We start from the raw sequence: 22,483 nt of genomic DNA on the forward strand, positions 1-22,483 counted from the left end.
GCCAACACGAAAGACCTTGACAAGACTCACCCCAAGCGCGGAAGTGGAGGGGGATCGAAACCGAGGTCACCGTGAGAGCAGGGAATGAAAGATAACAGAATTTGGGACAGTTTTATTTATTTATTGTTAATGTAGTAGGAAGATGGAGATGATGTTGCTTTGGAGGTCCATTTAGATTTGGGACAGTGTGGAAAGGTTGTATGCTGTGCTTCCTTTCATAATGATATCCTTGCATTTACCAGGCCTGAGAAATACATATACTTCCAATGTTGGTCTGGAAATTAAAACAACACATGCATCCATGAAGTGGATGATACTTGACTTCATGGTCCCAGTCTTCCCATTTAAGCCCGTAGCACACTCAGCTCTGGGTATGAGCTGGCCTTGGACAGAAAAGCCCACCTCCACTTAGAATTGAACCAGCATCCTACCAGCTGTCAGTCGGTGATGCTAACCATTTTGCCACAGCGGCTGCTTTGTTTTGAATTATTCCTAGTTTTGTTGTTTCTCTGCACACACACACACACACACACACACGCACACACGCACTCAGTGCATGCATGCATTGCATGCACGTTCCAATCATCTAATTGAAAGCAATGTGCCATTATGTATCACACAGTTCCTTTGAGAGACAAATACAACACTAACATTGGTTCTGAATGCTGTGGTGACTGCAGGTTGTGCGACGCCGCAAGATGTCTGCCACCAGGACCTGGCAGCCACTGCAGTTGCTGATTTCTTGTCAGAAAGGTAAAGCATAGGGGAACCTTTCAGTGTAATACTGTAGTTGGAATGACAAAAGAGAGAGAGAAAGAGAGAAAAGCACAAACCAAGCAACCAGATATACTGATGAAAAATCATTTGTTTTGAATAGAAATAGATTTTTAATGGAATAACTGCATTTGCATTTGAAATGGTTAATAAAGAAGAATCTCTTGGAATGTATTTAGGAAAGTTTTCTGTTAATGAGGACCCCATACGGTGAACTCTGTGCAAGCCTTTGCACTTCACCAGGACTGGGTTGCGTCAGCGATCGCAGCAGGGCTGTTTGCTTAGTACTAAGAATTTTTCAATCTCTTCAGAATGAATGCAGACTTTGGAGAATTCCTGAAGCTAAGCAAACAGTGCTGCTATGATTGCTTGTGCATCCCAGTCCTGGACCTTAACCCCTAGGCTGCCTGCATGACGAGATAACTCGTCATGGCAAGCATATATGCTTCGCTGCCACAATGACGAGATAACTCGTCATCGAAATATTCTGACTTTTCCCTGGTTTGCATTCACTTCGTTAACAAAAATCGTGGTAGCTTTAGCCTGGGGAATCTCTCTAGATTCTATTCATAGCTAGAAACCCCATCTACATCATGAAGCAGTCCTTAATTTGAACGTTTTGGTTGGGTCACTGTCCAAGTGTTTGCCTGACTTCTCTCCTCGCTCGCTCAACAAAATGTCGGACCGACGCCGTGCTCAAGACATGCGATCGTGATGAACTAAATCAACCAAGATTTCTTTCTTTAGCTGATGATCAGAAAGAATTGAAGCGTAAATTCGAAGAAGATAGTGATGAACATTTATAGGACGATCTGATAAAAAAAAATAAAGGGAGCAATCAAGAGAGTGGCCAAGATGCAACTGTCAGTGAGTGATGCCGGCTGAACTGTTAGCAGTCGACATGACCGAATTAGCAGCAGAGTGATATTCTTGGCACGCAGCCAACGCGGTCTGATGAGAACTGTATCAAGTGACCGTGTGAGAGGGGTGAAGAGGAGGGGGGTTGGAGACTGAGGGGGCGTGGCCTCACATCCATCTTATCACTTGGAGAAGTCACAATGTATTGTGTGTCTATCTCTTAAAAAAAATATATATATATTGTGGTTGTTCTAGTATGATTTTGTGTTTGCAGATATCCATTTGTCCAGAAAATATGATGTTTTTTGTGCAAATTACCTGACTAATGTTTGTAATGAACAAGTTGAAAATGTGACAAAAAACAAAACACTGATTTCAAAACAACAGCATGTCACTAAAAATACATAAAATGGGAAAACAGCATGTGTTTTGTATTCTTTATTCATTTACCTTTCAGAAAATATATACTTTTATGGGTCTTTCTCCAATAACAAAGCACAGAATTTTTTGAAAATTTATACCCGTTTTTTGTGAAAAAAACCCTGGCAAATAGATTTCACTTAAATCTTATTTTCCTGGCAGCGAAAGGGTTAAGTGTCCTGAGGAACCTCATCAATAAAGTGACCTTTCAGCATAGCTGAAGACATTTGCTCCCTTCCATGGTTAGATAAATAAATATTTACTAATAATATGATGGCCATCAACTTTTTAGTGTCTTGGATTTTTTTTTCCCGTTTGCTCACATTTTGCGGTTGAATATGTTGTGCTTTGTTTCTGATAACTGGTACTTACCATTGAGTAGGATGGAGTCATTTGTGTGTGTGTGTGTGTGTGTGTGTGTGCAAGAATGTGTGTGAGATAGAGTATTTGTGGGTGAGTTTGTGTGTATGAGAGAGAGCGAGCTTGTGTGTATGTGTATGTGTGCAATATATAGAGAGTGTGTGTTTGTGTGAGCTTTGTGTGTATATGCTAGTGTGTGCATATTGTAATATGATAATGGGTGACTAAGGTTGAAGGACTGGTGTTGCAGAGGGCAGTATCCAGCTGGAGCAAGGCCTGTTTGTCTCAGCAGTGCATTCTGGCCGGATCATTGGCAAAGATGGCTTACTGCCCAGTTTTGGTGACCAGATCATCAGTGTAAGAATTCTTTTTTTGTTTTTATTGTTTTGTGACATTACATTTGTAGACTAAGAGTCAGTACAAGATTTAAATACATTGTTTTGCAGAGGTTCCAGTACATTTATATAGGTGAAAAATATGAGAAAGTATGCTTTGATTGAAAGTAGTACGGCGGTGAATGTTTTGGTAACAATCAGTTTAGTTGTTTTCTTGAATATATGCTAGTTTACTGAATGGTTAAGGTGATGCTGAATAAAAAGCACCATTTGTAGGGGACTTGTGGGGGACTGGGGTTGAGGGGCAGGGCACCTCTGTATATAAGAGTTTCAAGTGGCAGTGTGTTTTCTGTGCTTCCTCCACACATCTGTGCCTGGAGCACTAACAGCACAAGACAATTTTGCTCTTACCATTCATTTTAAAAGCGAGTGTACCAGTGTCCCACATTGTACTTTTAGTTTTGGTATGCCATTAGCGTACTGTCACATAAGTGGGTAAATAAGGTTGAAACCTAAATGATAGTTTAATTACACATACTTAACCGTGACCAACTAGTGCAGACTCCGGCAGGGGTCTGATTCCTGTCCTGTGCAAACTACTACCCGTCGAAATCAGAGATACTGTCATAAAATGATTAATGATAATAATAATCATTATGATAATGATTAATGTATCCAAGTGGTGCTGAATCTTGAATGATTTATGATAATGATAATAATTACAATGATATAAAAAATATTCAAGTGGTGCTGAATCTTGTGCAGAGACAAATCAAAGGGCTTACATGTAGACAGTCATTCACACACATGCATCATTCTGAATCTGAGGGATGAAACGCAAAACATAAGTTCATGCAAACAGAAAGCTATAGACAGTGTAGACCATAAAGATGGAGCAGAGTGGAAGCTGTTAGGAAAGAGGCAGACTTGAAAGAGCAGAGTGCAGAGATTTGACAAAGCGGGAGAGTGACCTCATTCCAGGTATAAGGTCCAGAGAGAAATGGTGGCTAACTGTGGAGTGTTAGATTGTGGGAACTTATTGACTAATTCCTACCTTGCTTCCTACCTAACTACCTATGTATGTGTGTGTGTTGGTGTGTGTGTGTGTGTGTGTGCAGATCAACCACCAGTCCACAGAGAACCTGACAGTGCAGGAAGCTCTGGACTTGCTGGAGAAGAGCTCCCAGCCGGTTGCTGTGGGCATCTTGCGTCAGTCCTCCCCCCTCTCCTCCACCGGGTCCTCCCCCACCCCCACCTCTGTCTCCGTCCTCTCACCCCTGACCGAGCAGCTGTCTCCTACACAGGTAGCAGTTTTGTTCTTTTCAGGAAGAAGGGGGCAAGGATACACTTTTCCACCTAGAGTGATGTAGAAAAACGAATCATTTGACAAAAAAGTTAACTGCTGACCTCTTGACTGTTGAACCTTGATGAAATGAGATCAGTGTGGGATACATTTTCAATGCAGTTACTACTTTTTTGTGCACTTACTGGTAGTGTAGTTATTTTGCTGAACAAATGTAGTGCAATCCCAAGAGGAAGTAATCCAGATACAGGACGGTGACTGATGTCCTGACCCGTAAGCTTAGCTTTATCTTAGTGAGCTGTCAGCCCTTCTCTGATGGGCATACTCAGCAGCAGCAGTTAGGGGTTAAACGAAATGATATTTGTGGGAGTACAGTGGCTATGTTTAAATGAACTACATCCTCATTGAGCTCATTGGGTTAATTCACAGGTTTTTTTTGTTTTTGTTGTTGGTTTTTTGGGTTTTTTTTTTTTTAACCATTTCGCTGCCAGGAAAATAAGATTTAAGTGAAATCTATTTGCCAGTGTTTTTTCACAAAAAACGGGTATAAATTTTCAAAAAATTCTGAGCTCTTTGTTATTGGAGAAAGACCCATAAAAGTATATATTTTCTGAAAGGTAAATGAATAAAGAATACAAAACACATGCTGTTTTCCCATTTTATATATTTTTAGTGACATGCTGTTGTTTTGAAATCAGTGTTTTGTTTTTTGTCACATTTTCAACTTGTTCATTACAAACATTAGTCAGGTAATTTGCACAGAAAACATCATATTTTCTGGACAAATGGATATCTGCAAACACAAAATCATACTATAACAACCACAATATATATATATATATATTTTTAAGAGATAGATACACAATACATTGTGACTTCTCCAAGTGATAAGATGGATGTGAGGCCACGCCCCCTCAGTCTCCACCCCCCCCCCCCTCCACTTCACCCCTCTCACACGGTCACTTGATACAGTTCTCATCAGACCGCGTTGGCTGCGTGCCAAGAATATCGCTCTGCTGCTAATTCGGTCATGTCGACTGCTAACATCTGTACAGCCGGCATCACTGACAGTCGCATCTTGGTCACTCTCTTGATTGCTCCCTTTATTTTTTTTTTATCAGATCGTCCTATAAATGTTCATCACTATCTTCTCCTTCGAATTTACGCTTCAATTCTTTCTGAGCATCAGCTAAAGAAAGAAATCTTGGTTGATTTAGTTCATCATGATCGCATGTCTTGAGCACGGCGTCAGTCCGACATTTTGTTGAGCGAGCAAGGAGAGAAGTCAGGCAAACACTTGGACAGTGACCCAACCAAAACGTTCAAATAAAGGACTGCTTCATGACGTAGATGGGGTTTCTAGCTACGAATAGAATCTAGAGAGATTCCCCAGGCTAAAGCTACCACGATTTTTGTCAACGAAGTGAATGCAAACCAGGGAAAAGTCAGAATATTTCGATGACGAATTATCTCGTCATTGTGGCAGCGAAGCATACATGCTTGCCATGACGAGTTATCTCGTCATGCAGGCAGCCTAGGGGTTAATTCTTTCTTAGTTTGATTATAATGATACTACAGATTTTTTCAGAACAACCCAGGATCTTCTTGAAATGAAATCATTGTTTTGTTTATTTGCCTGATTTGATGTAAGCACTCATCAATTTTTTTCTGATTTGTAACAAAAATGTATTTTTATGTATCAGTATATTTGGCACCACTGTTGAAAGTTCACTTACAAACAGTTGAAACATTTAAAAGTTGACATTGCAGTGCATACATGCGCATAATTATGAAATAGTACAATAGTTCATGTTAATGATTTGACCTTGGTTCTGTATAGCTTTTCTTTCTGTCTGTCTTCCTGTCATTCGTTCCTTCTTTCTTTCTGTTTTTCTTTGTTTCTTTCTTTCCTTTCCTTTTCAAATAAAATGACAGCTAAAAGAAAAAGAATTCATTAGTGATATTATTTATGTGTTCAGTATTCATAAAGGCTTTGAAAATTTTGTCTGATATGTTGGTGTGTGTATTTATGTATGCTTTTGTGTGTGTGCGTGCATGTGCGTGTGTGTGTGTGTGTGTGTGTGTATGGGTGCATGGCTCTTAGACTTGAGCCATATTTTATTTGTCATAAAACTCATCAAAGGATTTACGAATACTAGCACTAAACACAACAAACAAAATTAAAGCAGTACACTGTGAATGTGTACATATTTATTATTGACACTAACACTAAACACGACAAACAAAAACTAAAAAGCAGTAAACTGTTGAATGTTTACATGTTTGTATAGGATCTTACACACAAAAATAGTTTTCAACTGCAGACCTTTGAACATTGATATCTCTCTCTCTCTCTCTCTCTCTATATATATATATATATATATATATATATATATATATATATATATATGCACATGTGTCCAGTCGGCTGTGATGTCCAAGTCAGACACACTGGCAGCTCACACCAGTCTGTGGGGGGATAGCACGTCGGGAGACAGCGCCCGCAGTGGTGGGGACAGCAGCAAAAATCTCCGCAGTTCTGGGTCACAGACTGACAGCTTGGACTCCCCAGGCCCCTCCCCACCCAAGTCACTGCGCAACCATGACCATGACAAGGTAGTCTTTGGGTTTTTTTTTTTTTTTTTTTTTTTTAAATCCATATTTTCCATATCATTAACAGTTTATTTTGTTGAGGCTCTATCAGGAATCCAGAAATACCAATATTACTGCTTTCCAGTTGCCAGAATGTAGGCTGTATTTGGTAAGAAGACGGTATTAAATGGTTTTTCTTTTCTTTCTTTCTTTCTTTCTTTTTTCTCTTGGTTTTTTTTTTTTTTTTTTTTTTTTTTTTTTTTTATTAGGAAGTTTCAGTGCAAGATGTTTTCGACATGGCTTTATTGATTTGTTAGTCAGTCTGTATGCTGATATAATAATGGCTGTTTGTATGCATTGTGAAAGTCTCCTGAGAATTTATGGATGTGTATAGAATTCTGTTGGTGTACATGTTTATGGACTTGCATTTATGAGTTTGATAATGTTGCAGGTAAGGCACAGCATGCCAGTTTTGGACAAGGCAAAGGAGATTGTGGTTGAAACATTATTTCGATCCAGAAACAAGAGTCAGGATCGTGAACGTAACAGTGATAAACAGTACTCTAAAGATGATATGGTTGAACACAGAAGCAGTAAAGACAAAGCCAGGAGAAGAGACGTTGCCGAGGAAATGAAGCGACCGGTGAGTGTCATGGTACCCAGTGTAGCCCATGGCGTTGATGACGTCTTGGTGGAGTTCCCCTCCCCCATTTTCAGCCGCGCTAGTCCAAACACAGACAACAAGTCCCGGAAACGTGAGTATGAAGCTGACAGTAACAATGGGACGTGGCCCAAGTCTCGCTCTGGTGTCTTGATCTCTGGTAATGTGCCTTCCACAGTGACTCTTGCGTCAGCTAAAGAACGTCCGTCCATCCAAGATCCTCTCATTTTCCAGCCCCCCTCTCAGCAGCGTAAGAACAGTGTGGAGGGCGGAGGTGGGTTTGCACTGGAGCATGGCGGTGTGCGCCACTCCCCGCAGAACTCCACCACCAGCAGTGTGAAGTACCCAGCCAGCACTGGGGTTGTGCAGCCATTCCTCCCCTCCCCCAAGTCCCCACCCCACTTCTCCGTGGGGGTGATGCAGAGCGCTGTGCGTCCCGCCTTCCCCCGGCAGTGGCCTGGCCACACCCCTCCTAGTCACCACCACCATTCCCACACCCCCAGAGCCGCCCCCATCCACTCCTACCCTCACCCCCACCCATGTCAGCAGCCCCCACCCCACGCCAAGCCAGGCCTGAGTTCCCACCCACTGCCCCTCCACTCTGGGCCCAAACCCCTCCACGCTGATCTCTACCCGGCCACCCTGCACCCTCAGCGGGTCACGCCCAAAGTTGGGGGCAGGTCGCACCGCCCAGCATCGGCCCCACACCGGGGTCACAACGCAGACAGACAGTGGCCCCCACCACCACCCCCACACCCGTCCTGGCCTCAGCCTGCAGCCTCCCCATCTCTCTCTCGCCACTACCCTCCCAAGGCACATTTCCCGGACGCTGCCATCACTACACACCGACCGACATCTCTGGAGGTGCCTACTTCATCCCAGTTCAGGTTTGGAGAGGAGGGCAGAGTGGCCTCCCCTGTGGAGCTGTCTGTGGGTTCCGGGATGCCAGGGTGGCTGCCACAGTCTCCGAGTCACACGCGTGCTGCTGTCAGGTCAGTGAGCAGTTGGTCTCTCGCTGGTGTAGGTAGTGGTTTAAACAGTATTTTATTTGGATCTTGTCATAGTACATCACAATAATATGTTAATCAGGACAAGAAAATCCTATGTAGGTAATCAAGCGTGGTCTTAGTGACTGCAAGTTCCCTGCTTATTGTGAGTTATGGAGGCAGATTAGCAGTAATGTTGTAAAAGGAGGACCGGTGAGAACTTGTTATGGATTAAGATGTTTGTATGGTAAGAAAAACAAGACAACCACATACAGAATAAAGTCTAAATGATCACAAAGTTCCCTACTAAGATCCTTCAGCTTGTTATGAAACATAAAGAAATTGTTTTGAAATCTCTGTTATTCATTTATTATGTTTGTGTACATTTATTTTATTAAATCATTAAAGACCAATATTGTATTTACATGTGTATTTTTGTTTTATTAATTTATCACAGACCAGTGTTGTATTTATATATGTGTATATTTGTTTTGTTATTTTATATAGAGAACCAGTGATATGTTTATGTATACATATTTATTTTGTGATTTACTTATTTATTGCTTTTCTTTCAATCCATCCTTTCTTTTTGAAAGGTGATGAGTCTTGCTTTAGTTCAGTTAGCAAGTGAATACAGTCCTTGTCTTTGTAAATTAGTGTCCCCATTATGCACAACAAAGGGGCTGCTGTATGTGTGTGTGTGTGTGTGTGTGTGTGTGTGTGTATGCATATATGTGGGTGTGTTTCTTTTTTTCTCTCTCCCATTTTAAGTTTGCCATTTAGTTCTGTAACTCATGAATATGATGGTTTATTGAGAATAAAGGCATTATTTTTTATTCTCTTCATGTGATGCTTTCAGTTCATCCAGCAGTCAGCATTCTAGTCGTCCCCTGATGATGAACCCACGGCACAGTTCCCCACCAGGGACGTTCTCTGCTATCAGCCCGGAGCTTGAGGTGGAGCACACCTTGTTCCCCTCGCCCTCTGTTCCCTGTTCCCCACCTGCCCCCCACCACCACAGCTCCCCTAGTCCTTCACAGCAGGTCAGCCCTCACACTGCCTATGGATTTTGATTTTATTTCTGTTCTGCTTTATGCTATTTTATTTTATTTCATCTTATTTTATTTCATTCATTATTTAAAACAAGAGGCAAAGCCTTCAAGACTCACTTGTGCTTCGTGCTTTATCCAGTCAAGGAATCATGAGGAGAAAAAAAAGAGATTTAAAAAATCGTTGAAAAGTGCTCAGTATTAAATATGATACATAGAATAAGCTTGGGAGAAAAAAAAAGAAAAAAAGAAAAAAGGTATGTGAGCGGGATCGAACCATGCATGTTTAGTTCCGAAGTAAGCAGACTAATCCCCACTGCTGTGGCACATCTGACGTCATTTGTCTAGATTTAATACTTAAAACAATATTGACGTCTTCTTCTTCGTGCGATAAATAGATGTGATTGTAGTGGACGTAATAACACTGTTTAAATCATGTCTTTTATGTGTTGTATTATATCTTGATTATTCTTTTATTTCAGGCAGTAAAGGAGACTTTGCTATTCCTCCAAGCACAAAGTAATACATGGCAGATCTCTAGATCTGCATGAACCAGTCAAGGCCTACAACAAGCTGAAAGAAATGATCAATTCAGTTTTTCTTTTATATTCATTCTAGTTAATTCAGTATCCACTTTAGAATATTTATATGCAGTAAACACATCGGTGGTGTAGTTAGTATTACTGTATGTGTTCTGTCCAGAGTTTGTATTTCTTTCCATTTAATTGTGAACAAGAAAAACAAGGTCATGTCTTCAAATACAACCTACCTGCTAGTAGGCAAAACTCAGTGGTAAGCGGTTTTTAGAATTTTCAGATTTCGGAACAAATCTCAACAAAATAAACCGTTAATGATTTTGAAAAAAAAACGCTCAATTCGGTAGACTTACAACCTGTTATGGGTATGACTGTGAAGAATTTTTCATACTATTTTTAGTCAAATTTGGTATTGGCAGACAAAGTATTTCCAGAGAAAATGGCAATGTTAAAGTTTACCACAGTCACACACACACACACATAGACAACCGAACACCGGGTTAAAACATCGACTCACTTTGTTTCCACAAGCGAATCAATTATAACTTGACTTTAAGGTTACAGAGGAGTACAAAGTGTGTGAAGCTGCAGATATTGATACTGAAGGGAAAATATGTTGCGAGGGTTTGAGGGGGCTGTAAAAACAAGAAAACAAAGAAAAGGACATAGAAACACATACTGGTCATTACCTGGGAGCCACATTAAAGTGGAGACATGTTTTGTAGACAAGAATGAATTGGAAAAAAATCAAAAGACATCTCTTCCAACTAATATAATTCATATCTAAGACACACATTCAAAGTGTTATTTAGCTATTAAGTTTATAGATAACCTGCTGCATGAAACCAGTTATGTTTTGCCCACTGAATTACCCATGGTAAAAACATTTAATGCAAGTGTCTCATCCACAAAAGTTCATAAAGCCCTGTCTGCATTTTTTAAACTTTTCTACAACTATGTTATATATATTAAGATGACACCACATATTTTGGAAGCATGCAGATGAATAACAAAATAAAGTCATTTTGGAGGACAGGTAAGATAAAACTTCAATTATTTATATGAGATGGACTACAAAACACTATGGAGATACGTATGAAAACTGCACAAAATGAAATGATAATTGAGGAGATGTGTATATAACCAGTGCACAAAATAAGATGTTATGTGTTTCATAATTGGACATGACTTTCTTATAAATAACGCCCAGGAAATCATTGAGTACATGTCAACTGCCATCCATTGCATGTGTAAGCATAAGAAATGCGGCCTTCAGTTTCAAGTGTAAATATAAGAAATGTGGCTGTCCATTACAAGTGTAAATATAAGAAATGTGGCCACCCATTACATGCATGGCTCATGGTTTTCAGAGCTTCACCGGTCTGGACCGCATCACCCCTACCCCCAGTGAAGAGTTCAACGCACGTTACATCCGTCCGCCCCCCCACGGGTCCCATCACCAGCCACTGTCGGAGGTGGAGCTGCGGCAGCCTGGAGGGGGAGGCTATTACCCCCGCCACGACAAACACCTGGAGCGCATCCGTATCCCCTCCAGTAACAGTGTCACCACCAAGTCAGGGTCTGTGGAAATTGGTAAGTTAAAGTGACTGTGTCTGGCTGGAGGAAGGTTTAGGTTTATGTGGCAAATCTCTGTAGAGTGTATTTGAGAGGTGGAAAATCTTTAAGGTTTATGTGGCAAATCTGAAAGTGTGTATGGTGGGGGCATTGGTTTGCTTGTCTGGCTGAAGAAAGGTCTAAGGTTTATGTGGCAAATATCCGTAATGCAATTGGCAGAATGGTGGAAATTGTAAGGTGATGAATATGTGGCTGACCTGAATGGGAAAACAGAGATATTTAGAGATTTTATTGCGTTTATTATATTATTGCATTTTTTGTGAGTTTCAAGATATTCAAAGATTGTAAAGTAAATCTCTTGATATATTCAAATACTTTATTTTTTGGTGTGCTTATTAATATGCATTCAGTGTGCTACAGTGTGAACAGATGCATTAAAAAAATCATTACTATCATTGGTTTGTTTGGTCCTTTCAAAGTTGTAGAGACTACTGTGAAATCAGTGAAAAGATTTTGTTTTATACACATCTTCAACTGTCTTACACATGCCAAAAAAAAAAAAAAGGCTTCTGGTTCGAGGCCCAGAAAGGTTTTTTGTTTTACCTATTAGTCATGAAGTATTCTGTTGTGACTCCATCTGTTTTATAAACGAGAATATGTGTTAGTAGAAGAAAAATATCAGATAAGATACCTTTAATGATGATTAGCAAAGTTGTTATATGCTCCATAGTGCTGTGAGAATACCTCTGTTCATGATATACTCTCATTAGTTGTTGGACAGAATGGATGACAAAAGACAACTGACAGTTTCAGATCGGAGCAGCCCAGTGTCGTCCATTATGCCCATTGACCGTTCAGGTTCCAGTAAGGAGCATCAACATTCCCTCACCTCAAACAGAGATGATTACTTGTATGGGTGAGCGTCTTTTTCTTCTTCTTCACTTCTTTTGAATCGATATATGTCTATAGTTCTTACGCTTTTCCTTTGACAAGAAATTTATGCCACTGCTAAACAAGTTTATTTAATGGAGATATCTGCGATTTGTGACTACCTGACTTGTGATATAAAACGAAACAGTTTTTTTTTTGTCCTGTTAAAATGAATAGTCAGCAGTAAACACTTATTTGGATGAGACGATAAATCAAGGTCCTGTGTGCAGCATGCACTTGAACCCATGGCAACAAAAGGGTAGTCCCAGGCAAAATTCTGTAGAAAAATCCACTTTGATCAGGAAATAGTTACATTTGCACACAGAAAAAGAAAAAATGATGTGGTGCTCTCACTGTAGTAACATGCTTTCCCTCGGAAGAGCAGCCTGATATTTACACAGAGAAATCTGTTGTGACAAAAAGTAATACAGTACAATGCAATAGAATACAATACAGTAGAACACAATACGGTAGCATACAATGCAATACAATATGATGAAACACAACACAGCATAATACACAATACAAAACAATACAATACAATACAAATGTAATTTTGTGTATTAACAATAAACAGTATTATTAGGCAAATCTATCTCTTGAATTAACGTTTTCAATTTGTAATTATTTTTTAAATTCTGGTTCTAAATTATAAGTGGTTTCTGTTTCAGCCCCAGACATCATGAAACGCGCACAATCACGTTTGAGAGCTCCGAACCAGTGGGCTTTCAGATCCAGGGTGGTCCGGCGGGCGGCATTTTTGTGTCTGCTGTCAATGACAACAGCCTGGCGTCCCAAGCTGGACTGGTCATCGGAGACCAGCTCCTGGAGGTAGGGAAGTCACATTGCGACCCAGCAAAATGTTACACATTATTTAGATGTGTGAGCGAAATATGTCGTTTTGATCCAGTCAGGGCACATTCTTTAGTCTTTGAGTGCACAGAATAAGAATTTGTTGGTATTAGATAAAAACGATGTATTTCACTTACAGATTTGAAAAAAACGTTATGTGCGGTCTTGCCTCTGAAAAACAAACAAACCACCAGCAAAACATTTGTTCCTGTGGTCATTCATCATAAACCATGAACCACTGCACACATTTGTCACTGTATGCTACAAGAATAGGGAACAGTGTAGGAAATATACATTGTCTGTCTTTTTCTTCTGAAATTTCATCAGATGATAATGCAGCAGTTGACTTTATAACTGCAGTTAGAATACTAAATTTAGATCTGGGAGCAAAATGTTTCATTTTGATCAAATTGAGACAGCCAGAAGAACCAAAGGTTTATCTTCATTACATACACAGAATATTTTGTTTTGGTCAAATGCATGAGTTCTTTCTCTTATTGAGTGTTTGTGCATTTGTTTTTCCCTTTCCATTAAGTAAAGCCTGTGCACAGAGTTTGGACCACAGTTCAGTCAGATTACTCAGTAGTCAGTTAGACCTGTTTACATCTTCAGTGTTCTTGGGCAAGTCTTGGTTTACATTAAAGAAAATGTCTGCTTTTCTTGCCCTGCTTCTCAGACTTAAATCACTGGATCCTAACCAGAAATTTTGACGCTTTGATGGTTTTTGTCAGGTCAAGGAATCTGTTCAGACCAATGTTTTGTGAACTGGATTGTCTCTTTCATGTAAAAATGAAAAGAAGAAGAAATTGTATTATGGTTATTTACTGTGTTGCCCTCTTTCTTGCACTGGTGGAATTCTGAATAATTTACTGAATGTTTCCTTTAAAAAGAAAAAAAAAAAAGAAGAAAACTTTCATATACACATGAGCATTGATGTACAAACATTTGTGATGAAAGATATGACTAATTTTTGCCAGGTTGTGTTATTTGAAATGTATAGTAAACTAAAAGGCAGACTGACAGTTGTGAGTGCAGCAGCTATGAGTGAAGTGACTGGGAGGTGTTTGGTTTGCCAGGTGTGTGGGATCAATATGCGCAACGCCACTCATGAGCACGCCGTCACTGTGCTGCGTCAGTGCAGAGACAACATCAGAATGAAGGTCCAGTTTAATCCTGAAAGTAAGTGTTATTTTGTGGCATGCATTTTTTCTGGTGTTGACTGTAGAAACAAGCGTGTGGCTTGAATAATGGCAGTTGAGTGAAGTGTGTGGCTTGAGTAATGGTAGCTGAGTGAGGGGTGGGGGGAAGAAGGGGATTTGGGTGACTGTGTGTTGTGCAAGATTTGTATGTTTGTTTTATAATGTACAGGTTTTTTTTAACATATACAAACATTTCTGTAAAGAAATACAAAAATACTTTGCATGCTGTTCAGCGTGCTAGTGTTTGGGTTTGTCGGTTCGTATTTTAATTTGATATTTGCAAGGAAGGTATGAATCTGAAGATGATGAAAATGAGGAAGAACTTCATCTGGTTTTTCCAGTTTGGTTTAACATTTAGACCATCCAGTGCAATATAAAATAAGTACATGAAGATGGTTAGTGCTTCACAACACAATGAAACTTTGGAGTCACAAAAGAATGATGAAAACAGTAAGAGGAAAATGTGATTCTGAGATAACTAAAGACATATGGAAATGAATGCAGTATTAATGATAATAATGATAGTGTATTTATACTGCATTTCCAAACCTCTCAAAGCGCTTTACAAAAACACATCACTCGGACACATGGCACACATGAAAACACACATGTGCACACACACACACACACACACACACAGATTCATACACACACACACACACACACACTCACATATGTGTAGAAGCAGTTGAACATAATGAATGGCAGAGTTGATGTGACACTGGTTGGTGTGCAGAGTACATGGACAGTGAGGAGACTCCTGGCCCTGTGTCTCCCCTGTCGTCCCCAGTGACCAACTCACCCACCCACTCCAAGCTGACCTCTGGGGACAGTGAGCAGTCCACCCCCAAACACCACCCACCCCAGCGTAGCAAGTCCTGCAGGTCAGAGTCCTAGTGATGGTGGCAGGAATGCATAATGGTTATGACACTTTTATGCCAATACAGTGTCCTCAGGGGTTTGGGTTCAAATCTTATTCTAGCACTTTCTGCCAGGTTTGACTGAAAAATCAAACTGGGCAATTAGTCATTTGGATGAGATGATAAACTAAGGTCCCAAGTGCAGCATGCACTTGGCGCACTCAAAAAGAACCCATGTCAACATAAGTGTTGTCCCCTGGCAAAATTCTGAAGAAGAAATCCACCCTGGTAGGTACACAAATACGTATTAATGCACTCAAGGCTGAAGTGTTTCGTTTACGCTACTGGTCAGGTATCTGCCAAGCAGATTTGGTGTAGTTATATGGATTTATCCAGATGCAGTGGCAGCTTCTTGAGAAACTGAAACTGATGAAGATAGTCGTTATGTTGGGTAGGTCAGAGTTGTGATGCCCCACACGTTGCTGCCAAGGCAGTGTACATCACTGTAAACACTGGAGCCTGCTGAGTTTGGCTTTCAGTATCTCAGCTTTATACATGAAAATGACTTATTTAGTTCAGTTGAAAATCATTTCATGTACAAGACAGCATGAACATATTGCAGGCAGACTTACGTAACAAAAATGTATATAAAAGGCACTTGTGCAGACACACAGAGACAAATTTTCAGTATATAAGTTATCGTCTAGTATTTTGCTGGTATTTATGATAATCATGATTAGAAAGAATGAACTGATAAACCGTTGGCAAATTTGGGGGGCATGTTTTTGACACATCTTGTCAACACACCAAGGTGAAATGAAAAGAAATATACTCTTCAGTCCTTTTCATCATTTCAGCTGATCTCAACAGCATCATTTCTGAGTTAGTTGTTCATATGTACTCAAGGTATTTTAGTGGGGAAAAAGCACAATCACAACTTGCAGCGAAAATGTTAATGCTTTATGTTCAAATCAACTAACACAAAACATCTGCCTGTTTGTGTTCAGCTCTGGGGATGGGACATATGAGCGTTCTCATGTGGTGCCCATCAAGCGTCACAAGGGAGACACTGGGCCAGGCTTCAGCATTGTGGGTGGAAACGCTGTAGGCATCTTCATCCATGACATTGACCCCAGCTCCCCTGCTGCTGCCGTCCTGCAGAGAGGCTACAAGATTCTGGAGGTACTACTGTTTGTGTGTGTTTATGTGTGAATGTGTGTGGGGGGTTGTTGTTGCTTGTGTCAATATGTGTGAATGTGTTTTTCACTTAACCTCATTTTCATGTGTGTGTCTATAAGGAGAGAGAGAGAGAGAGTGTGTGTGTGTGTGTGTGTGTGCGACTGTCTGGTTGTTGCTGTTGCCTGTGCGAATGTGTTTTAATGTGTTTTACACTTGTAAAAAGTGGAAGAGTGGTACGATTCCAAGAGAGAGGAACAGAGAGGGGGATATGTGTAATGTACAAAATTTCCTATAATAACAAGCATACATGATACAATACCAAAAATTGCCAATGGGCATCTCACATGTCCAAGGCGTAATAAGGAATACAGCATAGTGAGAATCAAAATATTCAAAGCTTGTGTGTGTATGTGTTTACTTGTTTTTCCAAAGCGCTTAGAGCCCAATGTAGGGGATAGGCACTATATAAATTCCATTATGATTAACATTATTATAAAGAACACACCATAGGAAGAATGCGGGCTTATGAAGTTCAGAAAAAGAGAAAACATATTAAAATTTTCTAGAACAAAAAATGTGGTGAATGGTCCAGCAAAGAAAAAAAGAAAGGAAGAGACAACAGAAAATAAAAATAATAGGAAAAGACCAGAAACAAAGTGTGCAATGGAAAGTAAATTTCTTGCTTGAAATTTCCAGAAGGTAGGGATAGTGTTGATACTGAAAATGCCCCTGGCATCCCCACAGGGTTTACTGGACTGCAGGAACAAGAGATTTTTGGCTGAAAGTCTTGAGTTTCAAACAGATCACTGACAGAATGCAAGTGGACAGTGTGAGTAGTCAGTCTCTGTGTATCCATTCTCATGGAGTCGTGACTGTTCTGTGTTGCAGTACAACAACGTCAGCTTCCAGGCCTTGACACTGGAGCAGGCATTCCTGGAACTGAACAAACCTTGCTCCACAATGCGACTGAACGTACACAACTGTCTCTCCAGTGAGTGAAAGTTTTGTCTTGTTGAGAGATTTTAAGTGTTAGTTTGTATGTGTAAGGTGGGTGGGGAGGGTTCTCTGTTTGTGGGTGTTTTTTTCCTCATTGTGTTTGTGAATGTAACTTTGTCTGTATGTGTACATGTGCTCAGGGATGTATGTGCGTGCAAGAACTTGCCATCTGTTTGAAAGACAAGAGAAACGAGGCAACCCATTTTTTTTCTTTTTCTTTTTGCTCTTTAAAATAACAACATTTTGGAAATTTCTTTTATTTTGTACTTTTGTACAAAAGCATGCAACTGTTTTTTTCCTTCAAACATTATGATGAATTTACAAGGGTATGCAGTTGGAGATTTTTTCTTCTTAATGTGAGTTTTGTAAATTTTTACCACATACACTGAAAAAAGAATCTTCAAGTTTCATTGTTAATTTCCATGATTACAAACATTTATTGTTCTGCCTATGTTCTTTCAATGTTGAATGGTCAGTGCCAGAGTGGTTCTCTGTTTTCAATTCCAAAGGTATTAACTATTTGATTCTGTAAACTTTCCTCTAAAGAAAAATTGTTGGGGGGAGTGGGGGGGGGGGGGGATAAACCACACACAAAAAAAACTTGTCAATCTTTTTTTTCCACCAACACACAGAATACAACAAAGTGCAGAACATCCCCGGTGACCACTTCTTCATCCGCACCAACTTTTCACGGGCGGTGGAGGGGGAGGGGGAGCTGGACTTTGAGAAGGACGCGGTGCTGATGGTGGAGAGCACGATGCACCGGGGGGCTCTGGGCGTCTGGCTGGCCTGGCTCCTGGACCCCCACGGCAACAAGCTGCGCTGCGGCACCATCCCCAGCAGGCTGAGGTCAGTCAGGGCTACCTTGGTTGATTTGGGTTTTGTTTTTTGTTTTCTTCCTTTTCTGCCTTTTCTTACTTTCAGGGTTTATTCCAGACCTTCTATTGTAAGCGATAATTAGAACCAAGAGTACTTTGATTTGTTTTTGTTTTGTTTTGTTTTTTCTTTTGGTTTTTTTCCCCCTGTTCACTTTTTCTTGTGTTCAAGGTTTATTCTGGACCTTCTATGCTAAGCAGTAAGTAGAACAAAGAATACATTGGGGTCTTTTGTTGTGTGTGTGTGTGTTTCCTTTTTTCCTTTTCTAAAATTGTGCAAAACAATTCAAGCTGCACTCCAATGACCACAAGCATGAAAACCAACCATTAAAGTTTCTCTGTTCAAAGTACAAGTTTACTGCGGGAAATGTGTGGTGGCTGTGAAAGCATGTTAAAATGGAAGGGTCAGTACAGTAAATATGCGCATGGTGCTTATATTGAACAAAGAAGGCAGTGCCAAGTATTTGCGCACGGGGCCAGAAATACCAAAACCTGATCCACCAGGCACTGTATGTAGTGGGAATGTCCGACCGCTTAGCTAAAGAGTGGGATTTTGTGTTCAGCTGAGCAGCAGTGATTTGCTTCCCCTTCCCTTCACTTTTGCCTCTCGTGAGTGTTTCGCACCACGTGAGTTTGTAATGACCCTCTGTTTGGGTTGTCTGTATATATATATATAGTTTTGTCTGTCCATGTGTTTGTGTGTGTCTGTTGTTAACTTAAACATATTCATTTTCTCTGGAAATACTTTTCAAAGGCAAATTTGGCTTTGAAATATAAAAAAATAAGTTATTCCCACGCGTCATAATGACATCACATTTATGGTAAGGGTACAGAAAGTTGTAAAGAATTCAAAAATGTTTCCACATTGAGGTTATTGTAACCTCTGTTTCTTATTCACAGATCATTAGCACTTATATTTTGGATATTGATTAATAGCAGTAATTCTATCATTTCAGTAAGAAATAGAAACGTCTGCATACTATGCAAGTTACATTGATGCATACATTTACCTGGAGCAGCAAAATTATACCATATAATGGGACATTAATCTGAACATACTGTGAGGATTTTTCTAAGCAGATCACATTCATCCAAAACATTAATTTTGAAAGAAAAAAAACATGGCTCATAGCATCAGATGGTTGTTATATTTTACGCTCAGTGTGAAGATCTTACGCTATCTACATTCTCATAAGTGGCTGTTTTGTTCATGAATAAAAGTTGTGTCCTCAGTGACTTTAAGACAAACCAGGTGACATTTTGGGTAGGTTAAGCAGTTACTGACTGTGTCCACCTGTTGTGTTAAACATTGCTTATTCAAATCATGTGACCAAGATTTGGACTTTTCCAGTCACATTTTATTTCTGACTGTGAACTGTGTGCGCAGACTCGGGGATGAGATGGTGCTGAAACGCAGCCACTCAGAGAGCTGGAGCCTGGGAGAGTCTGATGAACTGAAGGGGTCGCGACGAGGGGGATCAGGGTCAGCCAGGCGTAGCTTTTTCCGACGGCGACACCACCAGAGGACCAGCTCAAAAGACAGCCGGGAGGGCTCTTTCTCTGAGGTGTCGCTGACCAGTGAATCTGTGCCCATCCTGGATGGTGAGTGGAGTCCACCCTGCAAACAAGTGTTTGTAACCTTGACACACTCACATAATGTACACTGCAGGCACATGTCCGTGTGCTACAGCACGTCTAGAGGAATGCATGGATCCTGCAAATACATTCACACGCTTGCATAGTGGGAGACTTTAGTTCTTCAGTAATACAAACCTGGAATTCATTGCCTTGTTTTTTTTTTCATTACTTCACAGTCCCTGGCCCACATCCTATAAGAAAATTAAAAACATTCCTTTTCAAGTAGTCTCTTCATAATTAAGTAACCCTGTCCCATACCTGCACAGTATGGAGCCACATCTGTTTATTCAGATGTGCGTGTGTGTGTATCTGTACACGTGTGTGTGTTCTTTGTGTTTTGCTGATGTGTTATTGTAAAGTGCTTTGAGAGGTTTGAAGGTGTTCTATAAATGTACTGTTATTTTTATTATGTCTGCATTCAACCCAACTGTATCTTTATAATTTTGGTAATGATAATTTCAGTCTATTGGTAATGCATGATGAAACTATTTTGTATGTAGTATTAAACAGAGATAAGACACCAGTTCTTTAAAAATAAAAAATAAAGTGTTTATTTTCTTTGGGAATTGGTGAAATAACTCCAGATTGCTGAGGGACTGACATACCAAAATTCAGTTCAACAAAGTGCCATTATGACAAAAGAAAAACCTGTAGAATTCACAGGTGAAACCAGCACTTCCAGGACTTTTATTGTTTTCATTGCTTTCAGGGCAGCCTTCACCTTCTAACGATTCCTTTTCTTCTTCGTTTAGCTTTGGAGCATGAGGGATTGTGTTCTGAAATTGATGTCTATTGTCTCCCTTTCTTTATATGGGTTTTCATAGAATTCTTTAGTTTCTTATAAAGTGTCTTTATCATCAAACACCAGTTCACCGCCACCATTTTGCAGAAAGGAAATTGATTTGTTCACAAAATTTTAGTTTTTCTAAACCTTTCCCGTACGTCGTGGGTGTGAAATCACCCAGACAAGTGTTTTTGCTCTGTAACTCAAGTAATACTGAATCCACTTCCACATAATTTCATGACTTTGTCCATAATATAGTTTACTACATATCCACTGAACATTATTTTCTTTTATACATAAACAAAGAAGTTATTAATCAATTAATGTCCCAGTACGTCGTGGGTGTGACGACACCCATACTCCCAAAGAATAAACCTTGCACGCCGTACGTCGTGGGTGTGGAGCCACCCATGCAAAGCTTGCGCGCCACGCGTTGTCGACGTGACGTCACTTGGGCTCGCTACAGAGAGAGATCAGAGTGACCTTGTCTTTTGTTGATCGTATCCCGGTTCAAGTCTTACTCTAAAGTTGTAACTAATTTCAGAAAACAATATTTATTGCACTAGATATCTCAACAATATTGAATGAACTGTTTTTCTTGTAGAGAATGATCGGGAGCAACTGATTGATAGCTTTTTATCTAGTTGGAATTAAAGTGCCTTTCTAAGAACTGGATATTTTTGTAAGTCTGAAATCAATTGATCTAAAATCTAGTTGATATTCTTGAATTTTATTCTTATCCTAATCTGTTCAAAGTAGAGAAAACCCGACTATGGCTAAAAAAAGAAAGATAGTTGATATAGAAATTTTATTCTTATCCTAATCTGTTCAAAGTAGAGAAAACCCGACTATGGCTAAAAAAAGAAAGAAAAAAAATGCCAGCCAGCCAGCCAAAAAAACAAAACCAACAACAAAAACAACACACACACACACACACACACACACACACACACACACACACAAAAAAAAAAAAAAAAACAACAAAAAAAAACCGTTTTTTGTAAGTAACAACACTCTCTTCTCACGGGCAAAACTTATTCACAATGCGCCTGGTCAAGCACTGGAGTAAATAGCCTACACGCACAAGTGGAAACTGCGCATGCAAGTCTGCTGAAGAAAAGTCAAATTTGCTTTACGGACAGGTGTGGGTTACTGTGCACCCACGACGTACGGCAAGGTCTTATTTCTTCAGTGAAACCATGGGTGCCTACACACCCACGACGTACAGCGAAGGGTTAGTTCGTACACAGAAACCATGGGTGCCTGCACACCCACGACGTACAGCGAAGGGTTAGTTCGTACACAGAAACCATGGGTGCCTGCACACCCACGACGTACAGCGAGGGGTCATTCCTTCTTAGAAACCATGGGTTTCTGCACACCCACGATGTACGGCGCGCAAAATTTTAGGCGACGTACGGGAAAGGTTAATTCCTAGGAATCAGCCATGGATCCAACGATACAACATTCCAGTTTACAGCATTCTGTTGTTGTTTTTTTAACAAGTACTCTTTACTGATCAAGAACTTGCCTAATTTTGTGATTTGTCGTTTTGCTTTGCAGAATCTGCGTTGGGATATACGCAAGTGGAGAGAATTGAATGTGAGTATGAAATCATGATGACACAATTGTGGACTTCACCTCTTTCGTGTTGATATAATCAGTCAAATTTATAACAAATGCATAATGCTACAAACAGTTAGCAACGAAGAGTATTGTTA

The 22,483-nt window shown here is 40.1% G+C and overlaps 1 protein-coding gene across 1 annotated transcript in view; it reads left to right on the plus strand.

Moving 5' to 3' along the window:
* LOC143292933 (disks large homolog 5-like) overlaps positions 1-22,483 on the plus strand; it is a 44,213-nt gene that overhangs the window by 15,958 nt on the left and 5,772 nt on the right. Inside the window, exons 12-27 of the mRNA XM_076603633.1 lie at positions 681-753; positions 2,663-2,769; positions 3,866-4,051; positions 6,475-6,666; positions 7,094-8,295; positions 9,149-9,332; positions 11,245-11,467; positions 12,257-12,365; positions 13,051-13,210; positions 14,308-14,410; positions 15,167-15,314; positions 16,298-16,472; positions 17,358-17,460; positions 18,098-18,314; positions 19,728-19,942; positions 22,326-22,364. Of these exons, the coding sequence (XP_076459748.1) occupies positions 681-753; positions 2,663-2,769; positions 3,866-4,051; positions 6,475-6,666; positions 7,094-8,295; positions 9,149-9,332; positions 11,245-11,467; positions 12,257-12,365; positions 13,051-13,210; positions 14,308-14,410; positions 15,167-15,314; positions 16,298-16,472; positions 17,358-17,460; positions 18,098-18,314; positions 19,728-19,942; positions 22,326-22,364 (3,436 nt within the window). The remainder of the gene's footprint in view (positions 1-680; positions 754-2,662; positions 2,770-3,865; positions 4,052-6,474; positions 6,667-7,093; positions 8,296-9,148; positions 9,333-11,244; positions 11,468-12,256; positions 12,366-13,050; positions 13,211-14,307; positions 14,411-15,166; positions 15,315-16,297; positions 16,473-17,357; positions 17,461-18,097; positions 18,315-19,727; positions 19,943-22,325; positions 22,365-22,483) is intronic.

The sequence above is a fragment of the Babylonia areolata genome, chromosome 18 (assembly GCF_041734735.1).
Source record: "Babylonia areolata isolate BAREFJ2019XMU chromosome 18, ASM4173473v1, whole genome shotgun sequence".
Classification (NCBI taxonomy): Eukaryota; Metazoa; Mollusca; class Gastropoda; order Neogastropoda; family Buccinidae; genus Babylonia; species Babylonia areolata.